Genomic DNA, 18,439 nt, shown 5'->3' with positions numbered 1-18,439 from the left:
ACGAATCTAATCATTCCCTTCTCAAAAGCCTAATTATAAATCTCTGTCTGGTTGGTCTGCTCTTTGCACAAGCAGTGCAAAGTGACAGCAAATGTAACCAGTCGTGACTCAGTGATTCCTTCCCTGGAAGTCAGGGCAGCAGGGGGTTTGCTGCCGGCTCACGTGCCGTAAAGTGAATTCAGCAGACTGAAGAATCTAGTTCTCTGGTCTGACACTCGTCACCGAGTTTCGCATTTTGCCATCATCTGCACTTGTGCAAATTCAGTGGAAAAGACCACCACTTGCATTTAGGAGCATTTCATATTCTATTTCTCATTACTTGTACCAAAACACAGCATAAGGCAAAAGAGAATTGAACAGAGCACCGTGTGTAAAAGCCTGAATTTATTAAAATCAGTGACAAAACTATGGAGAGAGACTAGAATTTCATCTTGTACTTTCTTTAAATAATGTGGTTTTATTTATCTTATTATTACTAAAGTATCACCTATTAGGTGATGCTTTTGTAACTGGCTGCATGCACTGAATAGTGCAAACTATATACCTCTGGGGAAGAAAGGTGTTGTTGTCAAATTAACCACTTTCACTTATGATTTATATCATCTCTTCTACACCGTTTTATTATGTTATTTAAAAACTAATTGGACAATTTCTTCCCTGTTATCAAGACTGCAGTTTCATTCTTAACTTTCATGAAGAAAACACCAAAGGCTCCATTCTTAGTCATCTTGCTGAACGATATAGCATAGCAGGTACAGCAACATGCCAAAGATACTGCGATGGACTTTTCTTGGAGTTTTGCAGTACAGCTGAAATAGAGACGAAAGTGCTACCGTTGCAAAGCTGATTTTCCGTTATAGATTAATAAGGGTTATTTTGGTCTTCACTTTACATAGGTGAAAGGTGCTACACAAAAACCAAATCAATTCACCTGTGAATCACAAACAGTGCTAGCGTCACAGTCAGGCAACGGCAGGTTTTTTTCATTTATTCACATCGTAGACATCCAGGTCATAGCCCATTACAAAGCATAAAGAGATCCAAATATGATCACATAGAATTTAAAATGTCCTAAACCTATGTTCAGGAATCCTGAGGTTGGTCTCTTCGTGTTTAATTGCAGGATCAAACTTTTTCCTCCAAATCACCTAAACACTGCTACAGAAATCAATGGCTTCTCAGACGGCAAAGAGTCAAAGGTAATATGTTCAAAAATACAGTTTTATTCTCAAAAAATGACCCTATAATGACATTTCCAGTGAATTTCAGTAGAGTCTGTTCTATCATTTAAGCCAACGGGTTAATTTGTCAACTATGCAGAGTCACCTGACATCAGAAGTCATGTAATAGCTGTAGTAACTACGATTATTTTAATAGTCATATTAAAGCAAAATACGTAACCTTTAGAAGGATAAGAATATGCCTAACTTATATTTAAAGAATAGTCCTATGGATTATGAGAAGGAGGAAAAAGGAAAAATCCCTTCACACAACAAGCAGCAATGAAGCAGCTCTTCCTCATTCAGCCTGAGCCCACATCACTGTTATCATTTTGTCCTTTATCGTTTTTCAAAGACGACAGCCCTCATTTTAATCTGGGTAAGAGATCTAGTCAGATGCACTAGAAGGAAGAGCAATTCATTAATGAAACTGATTATCTAAGAATGAGCCCACTTGCAGTTATTTCTTCCTGTATATTCTTTTATCTTTTTACATCTGATACACCTATATTGTCCCTTAAAGAGAGGGAAACTACTAAAAACAAAGCAAATAGAAGGGTGGCTGTTCCAAACCAGATTATTTTTAGAATCTGGAATTTTGTTGCATGTTGCTGATGGTTTTTCAGTCTTATGACTGTAGATCACAGGGAATTAAATACAAAACTGCTATTAAACACTGCTTATCTGCATCATTTATTGCATGCTTCACTGGCATCAATATTAAGTTATCTAAGGTCCACATCATAAAGAAATTATTATTAATAAATAAAACTTGTTGATCAATTTTCTTCATACAGCTAGCCTATACAGTGAATAAACTTTTTGATTCAAGCATCAAAACAAAACCAGACCCGTTACACCTTCAGACACAAGGGATTATTCCCTACTATAGGGGTAGTCTGTTTTCATTCTGTTGGCAGAAGTAATTATTTTTTTCAAACTGACTTGGATTAAAAGATTCTTAAGCATTCTCCCTCAGGAAAATAATCAGAATCATTTCAATATTTTGCTTATTAAATTATTTCACAACTTTACTTTCCATACAATAGTATGATAAACATTCAAACAAGTTACACCGCTGCTCAACTCAATGAACAGTAGTGTGCCTTCTAAAGTCAAGCCACCAAAAGATACAAATGTTACCTTTTCATAAGGTTCAAATTCTTGAACACTCTTCCCCCCACTAACAGCCATCTGCATCTAATTAGAAGTGATGGTATCAGTTGGAGAACATACCTATGTCATGGGGTGAAAGGCGGAAAATGATCCATAAACAGTCTTAAAACCTAACCAAAATTTCTTGGAATGCAGGCAGCAAAGACACTATACTCTCCAATGGATGAACGTCAAAAATTTTTTTAAATCTCTTGTTTTCTGGATAAGGATCCAGAAGACTATATCACATTTCCCAAATTATTACTTTAAAACATCTTTAAAAATAGAATTCTATTAACCTTATCTGTAGATTGAAATTAAAAATTCTCCTTCTTTTAACAAGAGAATTAGTCAAATAAAGTGGCAGAATGGAGTAGAAAGCTATTGATGGACATCTGTTCACAATATGCCTATAGATAATATAATGACAGTGAAAATCCTTGAGAGAAACAGAGAATATAGGGAACCTATTTTTCATACAGCTATAACAAAAGTAAAGACAAAATCATATTCTTGGTAACATCAGCATAAGCTGGTCAAAACTCCATTGAAGTCAACGGAATACAGAGCTCAGCATTAAGTGGTACCAGAATCAGCTTAATAGTGTTTAAATGAACCTTATCAATAAATACGTGGCTGTTAAGGTATGACGCTATGAGCTGTTAAAATTGCTAAAGTTTTGGATGACCAGAAAAGAAAATAATAGGGCAACTTAGAAATACTTTGCATATGGCAAAATTATATTTTCTTCCTTTTGATTTTGAACTGAACAAGATTTTTAAACATACTTAAAATTAAATAGCACTGATAAAGTCAACAGCACATGACAAGATTTCACTCAAAGGATCTTTTTGCATGATTATGGGGCCTCTATGAATAATTAACCAAATGTGGCTGAAAGGAAAGAAGTGTTACAGTAAACAGAAGACTGCAGCATCTCTAGTGCTATTTGCTTTTCACACATTTAGATTTAAAACATTCCAGTGGGATCACAACATGAAACATTCATTCCTTTACTTAAAATAGACATCCAGCACTAAAACCATGCAGTGAAATACAGATCTTACCAGGCAACGACAAAAACGCCAGCGTTCATATCAATACTAATGCCTCACCATAACTTCCGTTTACCTATCCACACGCATGCCCATCTCCTTCCATAAGGTGCCTCTTCCAAAGAGGAGGAAGGAGTAAGGTTCCTGAGCAACAGCAGTTGCTGCATCAGGAGAGGCAGCAGGACTACACTGCACCGAGTTGACAGTTCCTATCCCTGTGCTGGGAAAACAACCCGTTCCTCCACGAATGCCCTGATTTGGGATACAATTACAGAGTCCTCAGGGTTTATACATAACTGACTAAACCTGGAAACAACTTATAGTAAAAACAAGGTATAAAGAAAGTTATCCAGTTTTCAATGATTCCCAGATATTTTAATGTAAATGCCTAGGAAGCAGATAACATTGTTAAAAATACAAATTAATGTCAAAGAAATGTGTTTAAGATGCCATTTCAATTGCCTTTCCTCTGCTTTTCTCCCTCTGCTTGCCCAATACAAGATGTAAACGTCTTTTAAACACAGAAGTTATCACTGTGTACCTTAAAACATTTTGTTTCAACCTCTGAATCTGTCCAGTTACCTAATGCTACTACAGTAATGCTGCTTGATACTACTGTAATACTGTTTGATATCTAATCAAACACCGCTGAAGCCTGATTCACTCACTGAAGACACTAACTTTGAGGTAATACTGACTGAACAGATTGCTATTAGTTATCATTTACCTTAAAGAAGCAGGTATACTTCAAAATCAGCAATCATTAAAAACATCTGTATTACTGAAAATAAATGAGAGCCAAAAGATAGCTAAAATTACCAAAGGCATGTTCACTCCCCATCCCTTTGTGCAAAATTCTCTCTTCTGGGCTTATACACAATAATGAGGACAAAAGCTAATAGCTAAAGGTAAGTCACTATCTTTAGGACTCCAGTTTCTAAGAGAATCTACCTTGCATGCTAATCTCCTCCTCTCCTGTTTGCAGCAGTGCAGACCACAATCCCATTCCCCCATCACCACCCATTTGGGGTGGTATAAAATCTCTAAGACCACCACAGCTAATGCTTACACAAAAAGCGTATTATTAGAAAAGTATTCTTAGCCGTCATTAATTCAGCTTAGCAAGTGGAAACTAGTCAGAGAGCCAACTCATCTGATCAGCCAGCTCTTCCTGGACCACAAGCAAGTGTCCTGGGAACCACTAGTGGCCCACAGACCGCAGTTTGGGAATCGCTGTCCTAAATAACACATAACCCCCTTATTATAGCACACCACGTTCCTTGTCTTGCTCAGGCTACTATTTTAGCTTCTTTCCTGCCAGCACAGCAGATCGTATGATTATAGAAATTTATGGTTCATCAGTGGTAATCATGCCCACACTCAAGTCTGTCATTTGGTGGACAACTGTTTAGCATATTATACAACCAACGAGGTGATTAGCTTGCTCAAGTACAAGTTTGGTGGTACCCAAATGATTTCAGTCATCATTTCCGTAGATTTATATCACTGTAGCCGGAGGGAGAATCTCACTTTAGTCAATTTTGCAGTTTCATTACGAGTCAGAGGGCTGGAAAAGCAAGCTCCATTCAGCTGAGTAAAAGAACATAGCTAAGATGCAATTAATCAAATAAATTATGCAGTGCATGGCTTCCAAATTTTCCCATAACACTAGAAATGTGTTTTTTAGACACAAAACACTATCAGTACTTCACACTGGTGTTATGTTAGCATTTTTGGATTGCATAACAAATGTCTTCATAGATTATTTAATATCGCTCCACCTTTTCTGTGCTTCTTCTCCATACTGCTTCTCAAGGATATAACCCAATTTTGGAATGCTCTGCAAAGACCCTACTCTCCCCCATAAAAAGAAAGCAAGGAAAACACTCTTTCAGCGGGCTATAAATTAACAATTTTAAGAACACAAAGACACCGCATTATCTTCTAGAGCCCATGGAATATAAAAGATCAGTTAGAATTTCATCTTATAACTTCTGTCTTAAGAATTTCACTCAAGCTTCTCTGTCATATAGAAATTATCTAATACTGGTTCAGAAACAAAAAGGCAGAAAATCTGTAGACAATCTCTTCCATAGGATAATTGCACTTTGACAAAAAAGTGTATTATGATTTTGTATAGCTCAATACTCAACTGCATAAGTTAGAAAATCATACAAATTTTTCTTTAATATAAACTATCCTGTGACCAAATATTGTATCATTAAGACATGGCTGATCACCAGCCATTTTATTTATGAGGTATATGATATTTTTACGCATCAACTGTGTCACTTTAATTAATTAAGCTATGAACTACTATTTCATATTTCTATAGCACTTGGCATATATAGAATATTACCAAAAACTGGTAAACCATTTAATTACAATTTCATTTCACTTTACTTCTCAGTCTTACATTGCTATAAAGAAAAGTATACTGGGGGTCCTGAGGACAAATGCATCCAGATCTGTGGTCTTCTATTCTTCTTCTGGTCTGAGGTGTTGTATTTCCTATTTCTCATCAAACCATAGCAAAAGTTCACAGAACTACTCTATTCTAATATACGGCTATGTACCTCTGATGACTACACAGCCCTTACTGGCAAAATCAGTGTTAAAATCAAAGCAGACCAGAGTGCTAAAAAGGTATATGTTAAGAGGACTGAGTTTCAAGGGTTTCATATTAATCTTACCTTTTCCAGGACTTTTACAGAAATTCAGGGTAAGATCCAGTCTTTCAGCCCTCACTCTAAAATGGGGTATTCATAATATAGCACTGAACTAGCAATTAATATCAAATTAAAAATGAATAATTTCAGGAATTGTTCACTGATATGCAAGTGCTAGTTTTAACGAGCATTTTTTTTCCTGTCAAAAGAAGTCCAAAGGTTGTTGAAAAAGTTTCCAACTGCCTACTATTCAGTACCACCAGGGGAACTACTCCTAAACGTGTGTCTTTTGTCCTATAGCAGTACTCAAGCATTTCTACTTAACTGGATTTCATAATATAGAGCTTATAGCCTCAGTATCCACTATTCATAACTTCTAATAGCACCCCCTTAGCTGAGCAGCTATACTGGCATTTTGATAGAATGATGCGTCTTTGAATAAATATGGAGTATTTCTAATATGAATTTTATTTTTCAGATTTACCCTTGGAATTTTTTCTAAATAAAGAGGTTTACAAAGTACTGAAGATTAACACGCCATTCTTTAACGGTTTACTTCAATCTCTTTAAAAAGTATTGAAGTACTTCTTTTACTCTTTCATTTTAAAATGTTTCCAGTTCCTGTTCAAGTGAAATGAAGTATTGAAAGAGAAGGCAATGAGACGCTATTTATTTTCTTGTTGCTATTGATTTTGCATTCTAGAACATTAAATGTTCAACAGGGGTTATATACCATGAACATACGACCTGCATTTAGTCTTGTGACTAAGTCAAAAGACCACCCATTTAATTCCTAGGAAAATACTAAATTACAGATACTGGTTTTCAGTCAGTAGCCTCTATTTTGATAGGCAGGGCACTGAGCTATAATCTACTTTTAATACATTCATATAGGAAACAAAAACTTATACTGTAAACAGACTCTCACAATGTCTAAAATACAACTTGCCTGGATGTATGAGATTATTCTGATCAGGTGTGACCAGAAATCTCAAAGAAGAGTAATGCAAATTCTTCTAAAAGGTGACACATTAAAAGAAGCTCCAGAAACATAGGAAAATAAATCAACTATTGGTATACATGCTGGTTTGTTTTACATTAAAGGAATAATTTGTTATATCTGAATTATGATCTATTTGTATTCATACATTTTTCCATTTGTTCTTATGAACGTGTCTTTAAGGCTGAAATTAACCAAATGATGTACAAATATCTGCACCTTAAAAAGGCATACAGTAATAAAATCATAATATGTTTGGCACAGTAGACTCTCAGAATAAGTAAGCAGGTATGGTTTTTGATATTGTAAGAGAACCTGTCCACAGGTAGCACCTGTTCATGTGACTTGAACATCTTAATTACCAGAAAAACTGTGAGTCAAAGCATCAATATTAGGCACTCAAAAGAAAAAGAAAACATTTTTAAGATTAAGCAAACATTTATACAACAAGTATAGATTATGATGATTTTAAACAGAATGACTAAGAGGGGCGAGTAAGCTGCTCTCCTTTTTGTAATTTTAACTATAGCTGAAGCCTGAAGTTGGCATATTTAACAGTCACAACTGTGTTTAAAACACAAACACATTTCTAACAGTTGAAGAGGAAGATGAACAAGTCTTCTAAATTAGGACATAACTTTTTTCCATTGACTAAGTAAAAGTAAGTTTCAAACATTTCTGCACAATGGATTGCTAGGAGTAGGACTATACTAATGACATGCTCGACTAATGCTGTATTGCCTGTGGAGCAGTTTGCAAGAGCTCTCTAAATATAAGGTAATCATACAGAAGTAAAAATGAAGGGTTTAGTTTTGTTTGATTTTCAGATCATTAAGTGACATGCCTCCACGAAATTTAGTCGTCGTCTATGATTGATGGCTGCCATTGGAAAACCTGCTCTAGTCTGAGATTTTCAAGATCTACCGGATCTAAATATAAACAAGCATAAATTATTCCAACACATTCTCTTTCATTGTAAGCCCCTTATTACTTCACAGACAGTAACTTTTATATGTTGAGGACTATTTAAATAACTGCATATGCTAAATTAATCAATATAAGTTCTTCCTTGGTAATAGCTTGTTCCCCCAGCCTTTTTTTTTTTCGTCCTTTCATTTTTGATTTGCTGGGCTCCAACGAGAAAAACCTCAGGAATCAATGGTGTCAGAGATTTATACCTTCAACCCTCTTATGAAGAAATACTGAACTTCCTCCAAGGATTTGGATAAGACTATTGCAAATGAAGTCTTATGAAATGCCCATCAGAATCAAAGTATTCCTATCTCAGTTTTGAGCAGCATATTAGTCACTGACCTGCTTTTCGCAATCCCTATACAGTGGTCCTTGACACAGATGCTTTGCCTTAGGAATTCAGAATCTAGGAGTCAATGAAGACCTGCAAAGAGAAGTGTTCTCTGTCCCTATGCACATACTTTTGTTGGTCCTTAGGATTTTTATTTGCTGTAATGCTAGAAAACATAAATTAAGAACTGATGTGGGAAGCTGGAGCAGCAGTGGAACATGAACACTGGGACCTGGTTCCCTGTTCCTTCCAGTCAATCACCTGGTAATCTGCAAATGATACTCAAATTTCTGTTTGGTGGTTCTGATCATATCTTTACTGTCAATTTGTGAAAACTACATTTTTGTCAATACATAAATACAAGAAAGGGAATTGGCTTCTGATATCTAAAAGTTCCTTTTGATTTACCTTGTGTCATAAGGAAGATCAATTATCCAAAATCTAATCTCCCACTGTATTCAACTTACACTGTTATAAAGTGGCATAATATGAGGACTTCCAGCCACTTTGTGGCTTCTCTTGAGTTTGTATCAAGTGAATTGTATTTCTTTTGCTATATTCAAAACTAGTGCAAAGCACAGCTTATTACCCATGGCCACTGCAGTAATATCATTATTTCCAAAGGTCATGAAACTTTTCAGGGTTTCCATACAAGGCTAGTATGAAAAAGGCTCCCTATAGAGTATTTTAAAATACTCTTTAAAGGCATAGTAATGACAGGATGCAAAATTCCTGCTTCTGTGCTCCTAATAAAATAAAACAGAAAAAAACTCATAAATTTCCCCTCATTATTTTTCAAACTATCCATCACTGTCTTCCAATGCTTTTCTTAGCTCCATGATGTACCAGTAAGTATAGATCTTGGCATATGACATTGACAACACAAGAAACACCCACTTTTTGAATCTATTCCCCTTGCAGTCAACCTCCCAGGGTCACAACCCTGCCACAAGATGGCACTGGGACCAGAAGCAGCATATGTGGAGAGCGTGAGCATTCAAAGTGATAAGGACAAGGTATCTACAAAACTAAGAACCTAGTTCTTTCAGCAGCCGTTTACGGACCAACTGTCGATGAATTTAATCATTTTGAGTCTGCTCATACTATTTGCCTACAAAACTTTGGCAGCAAGTTCCAGAAGTTCGTTACCTGCTGCAAAAAGAAATACTTTACCTGTTTTAAACTAACTACAATCATTAAGTGTTCATTAGTTTTCTTACAGAATCTGATGCATATTATTCTGCATTTACCTTATCGACTGTCTTCAAGATTTTGTAAATCTCGGTCATGCTCCTTCTCAGTATTCTGCTCTCCGAACAGAAGAGTGCCAATCATTTTAGTCTCTCCTAGTAAGGAAGCTGCTTCATCCCCTTGGTTTTAGCTGCCTTTCTCCATACGTTCACTAATTCCACTTCTGAAATGTTGTCTTTGAGACTGCACTCAAACATTCAGATGCTCCAACATCAGAACTAACTTCTAACTTTCAAAATGTGGGTCCACCATGATTTTATATAGTAAAAAAATAACTCATGTCTTGTTTGTAACACTGATTATGTCCAACATTTTGTTGATATTTTGTCTGCAACTGTGCAGTAAGAGATGATGTTAGAGAGCTATCAATGATGATATCAAGATCTATCCTCAATTTTAAGAGCAAGTTCCAAGTTCAGGATCACGTGGGCAAAGTTTGAGGAGATTTTTTTTTGGTCAGACGCATAAACTCATATTTATCTACACTGATATTCATCTGCCACATCTTTGCCCACTCATTCTGTCTTGTGAGGTGCTTCTGGAGCTCCTTGCCATCTAATATCTTTCCAGTAATCAAATGTTGTGCAGTATCATCCACAAACTAGGACACTTCACTGTGTACTTTCATCTTCCAAATCACAGATGAAGATACAGAATACAATTTGTCTGAGCAGCAATCCCTGGAGTACTTCATGTCCAACTTCACCATCCTAAAACACGACCGTTAAGGACTACTCTCTGCTTCCAATGCTGTGATCAGCTTTCAATTACTAAAAGGACTTTTTTTCTAGTCTCACAGCAATTTACTTCTTCAATGGCCTTTGGTGAGGAAGCTTTCCCAAAAGCTTTTTGAAACTTCAAATATTTTATGTTTCCTGGAACCCTTATCCATGTTCTTACTGGCAGTCTTACAGATCTGCAGATTTCTCTTGGCAGAAGCCACTCTTTCCCAAGAGACCGTGTTTATCCATGTGCTTGGTGATCTTTCTGTTCCGATAGAGTCTCTTATCATTGTACCAAGAATGGAAGTCAGACTCACAAACACTTCCTGTATATTTACTTTAAACTGATTTGACTCCTATCCACCTATGCACCACAAAGAATGCACTGGGTATGGAAATCTCCCCAAAATATTCTGGAGTAAAGATCAATGCAAAGAATTTACTGGGCTTTATGTATTTGATGGGCTTTTTTATTACTATCTTGGGCTTAATATGGCCTTGTCACTGCAAATGCCACTTTTATACTTTTCTTATGAATTGATACCACTGATTCCCAGCTTTGAGTGTTTCTAAAGAACTTTGTATTACCAGCTTGAGCTGTCTTTCCAAATAACTCTTCAAATTAGCCCTCTTAACATCTCGTTCAAATTTGACATACCATTTTTATGGACTTTCCTGCTTTTCTCATCCAGGCAAGTTTTCAATTTTTTCCTATATCAGTCTCCTTAGATTTTCTATTGAGTCATACATGTTTTGGTTTGGTTTTGACAAGCTGGATTTCCTTCGAATTGTGGCAAACATATTACGTATACTTTTAATATAAGTTTTGGGGTAGGGCTTTTCCCCCCCCCTAAAAATAGCATCCATGCTGCTTGGAGGCTTCTTGCCTTTGGACTGCTCCTCTTGGCATATTTGGGGATTTTCTGTTTGTCCGTTTCTTGGGATTTTTACTAGGACTACTGGATCCCCGTCCTTCATTCCCTTGTGAGGTCTGCTGCCTTTGCATTGATCAGACATGCAGTCTTCAAGGCACCTTAAGTCCAGATATCCATGCATTTAATAAATGAACCATCCTTGAGAATGTGCTCTCTCACAGGAGCGGGTATCTCTCAGTGAGAAAGGACACCGTGAAGTCAGCTGGGGGTATGGTTTCAACTTGGGATCAGCTCCCTCTTTCCCACTGGAAGCCCTCCTTCTCCCAGATTAACAGTCTCCTTAGCAGCACAGAGTCTGCCACAGGGGAAATGGGACTGCTTTGTAACATTCCTGCTGGCTCCATCTATAAATGTCTCCATTTTACTTATCCCCTCTACTTCAGCCACCTCAAGCCACCAAACGCATCACTCACCATCAGGAGCTCTTTGCACTGAATAAACATATACAGACATGATCCCAGGGCAGGATAAGCATGCGGTGCAATAAACTAAGTAGCTCCACTCAGTTGCTGGACCACCTGCACCCAATGTATAAAACTGTACCTGAAGTTATAAGCCTAGAGATTTCTCATGTCTCGGGGGAAAAAGTGGAAGTATTGGGCCATTTGACACTTGACTACAGTGACTGGCAGGACTTTGACCCATAAAAATACAAATTTCATGTTTTAGTTTCAACCTTGAAATTAAATAAACCAATACTAAAGCTCAAAAAGTTCAGGTGCAAAGGTTAGTGGAAGAAAAATTATGCTGAACAGCTGAAAGGTTTCTTCCTCAAAATTTTCAGCTTGCTTCATATTGCTGAATCTTTTGCTTTTAAGGAATTGTACTGCTTTACTGCAGTACAGTACCACTTGACAAAGTTCAGAGGATCTTCTTTATAATTTGCCTCTCAAGATCCCAGTCAGCAAACTCACCTGTTCTCCTACTAGCCCTTATTCGCCTGGCAAATCTAACATACCTAAAAAAATGCTTTTTTCCTTAGTACCTTCTCTTCTCATAAAATTGTTTTGTGAAAATATTTGTAGGCATTTAAAAACAAGACATTCTATTTTTAATAGTCAAAATTTCTGCTTCAGAAATCACAGGTTTTACAAATATTTGAGAGTTACAAGTTATAGCATTGTACCTTCTATCATTTCCATACCACTAGGAGGCTTACAATGTCCGGCATGGCTCACTACCCAGACTGGATACTGCTGATTTAGTCCACAATATAAGGCCTGTATAAAGGTCCTGTAGTAACCTGCCAATCCAGGGTTACCTGCCAGAAGAAACATATAAGCATAGTCAATATTAACTTTTCAAGAAGAAGCAATACACTTCAAAGCAAACTAAACAGCATTATAGCATTATTCATAAATTTGTTAAATTTATTTTTCTCTAACGTGCTTCTAATTTTTATTCTCTCAATTTTAGGGGCTGTACCGCTGAACTGTTTTAATTCCATTTATCAATGTCACTCACAACAAGAATACTACAGAATTACTTTGAAATTACAGAAGCTAAAACTGAAGCCCAGTACAAGAAAAACTTGCTTTTCCTATTAAAGCTCAAGCTTATCTATCCCATCAAGTTATATTAATTGCAACACATTACAAATGCATGAAAATTAGTCAGATATAAAGAAAGCCACAGATTTTATTAAAAAAAAACCTTCCCCCCAAAAAACAGAAAGTGTATTATGTACCCCACTTGAGCTAGGTATCTGTCCTCCAAATACTCAGTCCTCTAGAACATATCAGCTTCACCACTTTAAAATCAGTAGGTGGCATACTGTCAATAAAAGGTCTTTACTGACCCAAAAAAGAGGATGCCTCCTTTTTTTTTTTTTTTTAAACCAAACTTACTAGGCTAAACTCAGGTTTTCTGCAAGCACATTAGCATTCTCTCTACCCTATTCCAAGCCTCCTTTCCTGTCGACCCTTCTGCTCTAGAATCCATTTTAGAATCTGCCCTTCCTATTGCATCTCATCTGCTTTATTGAGAACCTCTCAGTGGAGAAGGTAGTATCTCTATAAAGCTAACTTGCCCTAAAAGAGTTGGCCAACTTGCTACAAATCTATTATGTAAGTGACATAATATTTATAGTCAGGTGCCACTGCTGAAGTGGGAACTGAATTATTATGCCAGAGATGAAAGATCAAAATATATACATTGCACGAATTCCAAGATTTCCAAGCAAAATTTCAATCTCTCTCTCTCTCCTTTTATCTTCTTGCCTTTGGATATCAGCAGTGGCAAAAGACTTGAAGTTGGAGAATAAATTCCAATGAAGACAAAGCTGACTTCGGTTCCTGATTCCCTCAGGATGCTTAAAAATTTCACCCATATATTAAAACAAAACAAAACAAAAAAAAAACAAACAAAAACCCCCCAAAACTCTCGTGTTTATTCCTTCTTTTAGGAAAAAATCCTATTGATTTCTTAGTAATCACACAGACATCAGAAAAGCCCACCAGCATTATTAGAACTGCTCAGTTTCACATCCTTCACTTGTACACCAGACAATTCTTAGTTTGGGTATCAGCAGCAGGGGAAGCAAGCAAGAACTGTATTGTGTAAAAAATGCATTCAGTTTTTAAGGAAAAAGACATCCAAAAAGAATACAGATGTATTACTATAAGGGTGTGTATATGTATATTTAAAAAAAACACACTAAAATTGCAGAGATGCCTCAGACTCCTTTGCATCAGTATGACCGTAATAGTAACAGAGGTTGAGCATGGACCTACTGGAGCAAGTCCTGCAAAGAACCACATAAGATGATTAAGGGAGTAGAGCATCTCTCATACGAGGAGAGGCTGAGAGAGCTGGGACTGTTCAGCCTGGAGAAGAGAAGGCTCATGCGGATGTTATCACTGTGTATAAATATCTGATGGGAGGGTGTAAGGAAGACTGAGCCGGATTCTTCTCAATAGTGCCCAGTGACAGGACAAGAGGCAACAGGCACAAACTGAAACACAGGAAACTCCACTTGAATGTAAGAAAACACTTCTTCACTGTGAGGGTGGTCAAACACTGGAACAAGTTGCCCAGACAGGCTGGGGAATCTTTTTCCTTGGAGATGCTGAAAACCCAAATGGACATGATCCTGGACAACGTGCTCTAGATGACCCTGCTGGAGCAGATGGGTTGAACCAGATGATCTCTAGAGGTCCCTTCCAACCCCAAGCTGATGCCATTCCTGACAGTAATGGTGATACATGGGAAGAGTATGTAAGCCTTCCACTCTAGATAATGTTGTGCATGCTTCATCCTCACCTGTAACAGTGTGCTGCATTTGATAGTTCCTAGACCTTAAACAACTGTTCTTAAAACAATGTTATTTTTACCAAAGTATACAGATTTTGAAATGAAAAAAAAACAGTGAACAGTATCAGTTATTTCATGTTTAAAAGCATCTCTTTGCAAGCTCGAAGTTAAAGGAGACTAAAATAAAGCTGTGGTATATACAAACACAAGAATGCACAATTCAGTTTTTGCAAGCTGATTTCCAGAAGAACAATTTAAAATGCACAAAGATCATACATTCGTATGTTTGATAACATCCTTCTTTTTATCAACATATACTCACAAAAATTTCCCTCTCATTTTCATATTTTTCATTTTTATACCTCAAAAATATATCATATTCAGATCTCCACGCAGTAAAATAAACTCTACACATCATTTGTCAAGCTCCTTGAATTGATGTTACATAAAGGAGACCTGTCTTTCAGCAAGGTAGAAGATGGAAGTAGCAGCAACCCAAAATAAAGTAAATCTTTTGTAGTATATCTGAACATTACGATGTTTTGCCACTATATTTAGTTCTGAAATACAATACAAGCAGTTGTTCTGAAATCAAGGAAGCATATTAATCTCAAAACTGGCTGTTTTTCCTTTACATTTATTCTGGATTCATTTTCAATCTTTTTTTTTTCTTTTAAATAATGCAAAACAGGGCGGGAGATAATATGGAAACATCCACACTTCTGTGTTCTTTCCCATCTTCAGCCAGGTTTACCTAATATGTAAATGCTCTCATGAGTCAGTCATCAGCTAAGGTACAGTGAAAGTAAGAAGTCCTTATAAAGTACCTGTGCAGCTTTATATCAGGAATTATTGGTAGCTCAAAGTACTCTTAATATTTTTTTGAGGGAAAGGGGGTTTTTATCCTCTGATAAATGGGACGGATACTTTAGATAGGTAAAAGATGAGACCCATACATGCAAAGCAAACTCCCTCCCCTCACTCTTTATAAGCATCTGATCATGGTAAAAGACATTTGTGCCCTGAACTGAAACACAGGCAGTGCCATCTGAATATGAGGAAAAACTTCTTCACTGTGATGAGGACAGAGCACTGGCACAGGCTGCCCAGAGAGGCTGTGGAGTCTCCTTCTCTGGAGATAATCAAAACCCGCCTGGATGCAATCCTGTGCAACGTGCTCTAGGTGACCCTGCTGGAGCAGAGGGGTTGGACTACAGGATCTCCAGAGGTCCCTTCCAACCTCAACCACTCTGTGATTCTGAGGGACCAACTGCTGGAGCTGCTACCGATACTTTAAAATGCCTTGAAGGGGCGTGACCAAGAACCACTGACACAAATGGAAAGGAAAGTAACATAAAGGTTTTAAAAGGAAAGCTTTCTATAGAGAAATTACCAACACCTATGAATTCATTTCTTATTGAACTTCCAGTTTCAATGGAGTTATTCCAGATTTGCACCGACTTAAGCGAATGCAGAGTAACAGTCCCTGTCCTTGAACAGCCTGTTTCTACAACGTGTATGTAGAGAATGCTTACCTACTAATATAGCTCAAACTTATATTTCTGTAAGTCTATTTGTTTTATATGGTGTTAATTTAGCTGTTATCTGCCAAAAGAGTAAACAAAAAAGGAAAAGTATTTTTTCCCTAGTATTGCAACAATAACTAATGGAGTTATTTGAATTTTAATATGTACAGTGGTCTATGATCAACAATATTTTGGGCTTGTCTACTGCAATCAAAATATTGTTCAACTCAACAATTTTATTTTATTTTTAAAGGAAAAGAACTGGCAGGTTCATCATAAAGGCTCTGAGCCAACCCAGTGCTGCTTTGTGCTTTTTAAGGACTTCCCAGTACATCAAGGCAATATTCTTTCACTCAGCAACTAAGTGCCAAAAACGGGAAACCATAAGTAAATGCAAGGTTAACCTTCAAGCTACTTTTGTTATTTGAATACCAGAAAAATCCTCAGACACCTCAGGGCACCTGAATCACTCATGCACAGCAGCAAATCTCAAGTGGCAAAGAGTCATCTGAACCAAGAAGCACATCTTAAGCAGTTACCCTCAAACACAGTTTAAAATTAAACGTGTTTATGTTGTTCAGGAGTCTTTTAAACAATAGCTATAAGTAGAGAATGTAATGGAAAAAGACATCGAAGACAAATACAATAAACTGTATAGTGCCTTAATTTGCAAAAGATTTCTAAGCATTTCCCATGATGACTAAAGTTAAACAGACAATGAAGAATCTACAGTGAATCAGAAGGCACTGGGGCGCTTTATCTGGTGTACTTCTACGTTTCACTAACCAAAGAACTCTTTCCATCTTCTCTGCTCTTTCCCAAAGAGCACAAGCCATTTCATGAAGTTTTTCTGCATTAAACCCAGAGCCATCCTGCTTTTAGTTTGAAGACCTTAAGAAATGGAAATCAGTTTCCTCCTTTGCTGATCTGTGCAAGTGGTTAATCACTCACACAGTTAAAAAAGGGAACATTACTTATTAACATGAACTGGCCTAGTTTTCACTTTCAAAATTTCTTGCTAGGGTTTCCTGCATTTAAATGAGATTTTAAACACCCACCACTTCTTTCTTATAAAGACAGATAGCAGTGGAGAGATGACAGTTTGTACAAAATAAGCATCTCTCCCAGGGTATCACTGATAAATAATAACTTTTGTCCAAATTTCACACAGTTTCCTCTAGAAAGTGTCATAAAATCAAATGAGGTCTATTCTAAAATGAAATAGATACTAATATCTGAGCTGCTGTGCTTCCAGAAAAAGAAGTTATCTACACTCAGAAAATGTAAACTTAAATACAGTATGCCATCAATGCAATTCAATCTGTTTAATTCTTAATGCAAAACAACATATATGTAATGCTTATTAAAAAGAGTCATAGACCATAAATAATCCCCAGAGCAATGACAGCTTTTGTGGCTTACAAATTCTCGAACATTAATGTAAAATGTAAATTTTAATTGAAAGACCACTAGTATGAGATAATCCTATAGTAAAAAAACACCCCAGATTTACTGAGGAACGTACAGTGTAAATGACAACTGTGAAACTTTCAGGTTAGAAACCAAGATACACATCAAAATATACAGGACTCTCCCCACCCAGACAGGGGTAGATCACACACACACGTATGTGCGTGCTCACGTGAGCACGCACATGTATCTTAATCAAATGAAACAGAGACTAAAACACAAAATTAAAATAATTCTTAGAAGCTGTGGGCAGGATGTCTGAAAGGAAAAAGATTTAAGCAGCATACAGTGAAGGCTAAGGGGGAAGGGGATGAAGGAAAAAAAACTGCATGTAGCTAAATCATCCAAAACAGCTAACTATGAGGTTTCTTGCACTTTCTTTCCAAATGAAGCTGCTGGGTTTTGTGCACTGTCCTGTGAAACATTCCCCAGGGTCTTCAGTCGTGTCTCCAGAAGTCTGACCATCTGCAGCAGCAGTAGCTGGCATTCAGCTGTGGGGCTTCATGCACGGCTCGAACAGTTGCTGTCTCCTTCGGGACCTCAGCAGGACCATAAAGAATAGCAGGAGCTGCATGAATAGGAGAAGGGAAACACCCAGCCAACAGTGGGCTTACAGAGAACTTTGAGGAACTGGAAAATATGCTAACAATTACCGTGAATGTAATTTTAGAAATAATCCACAGTTTCAGTATTAAGTACATATGCAACAGTATTTACATGATAATCTGCTGCAACAAAACCAAACGCAGACTTTTTTTTTTTAAATGAGCAGCCATAATAAGCCATAAGCTTGAAATCCAGGAGTGCACAGCAGGACCGCACAAAAAATCATTTTCGTGGCAGTAACACTAACTGCCTCTTCGTGGAGCTGCCAAAGCTTC

General features: G+C 37.0%; 1 protein-coding gene across 2 annotated transcripts in view; it reads right to left on the bottom strand.

Annotated features, from left to right (window-relative positions):
* LDAH (lipid droplet associated hydrolase) overlaps positions 1 to 18,439 on the bottom strand; it is a 122,721-nt gene that overhangs the window by 77,897 nt on the left and 26,385 nt on the right. For both annotated transcript variants that reach the window (XM_064508361.1, XM_064508360.1), the window contains exon 3: positions 12,437 to 12,571. In XM_064508361.1, the coding sequence (XP_064364431.1) occupies positions 12,437 to 12,571 (135 nt within the window). The remainder of the gene's footprint in view (positions 1 to 12,436; positions 12,572 to 18,439) is intronic.

The sequence above is a fragment of the Dromaius novaehollandiae genome, chromosome 3 (assembly GCF_036370855.1).
Source record: "Dromaius novaehollandiae isolate bDroNov1 chromosome 3, bDroNov1.hap1, whole genome shotgun sequence".
NCBI lineage: Eukaryota > Metazoa > Chordata > Aves > Casuariiformes > Dromaiidae > Dromaius > Dromaius novaehollandiae.
This window is presented reverse-complemented; position numbering and strand designations above follow the sequence as displayed.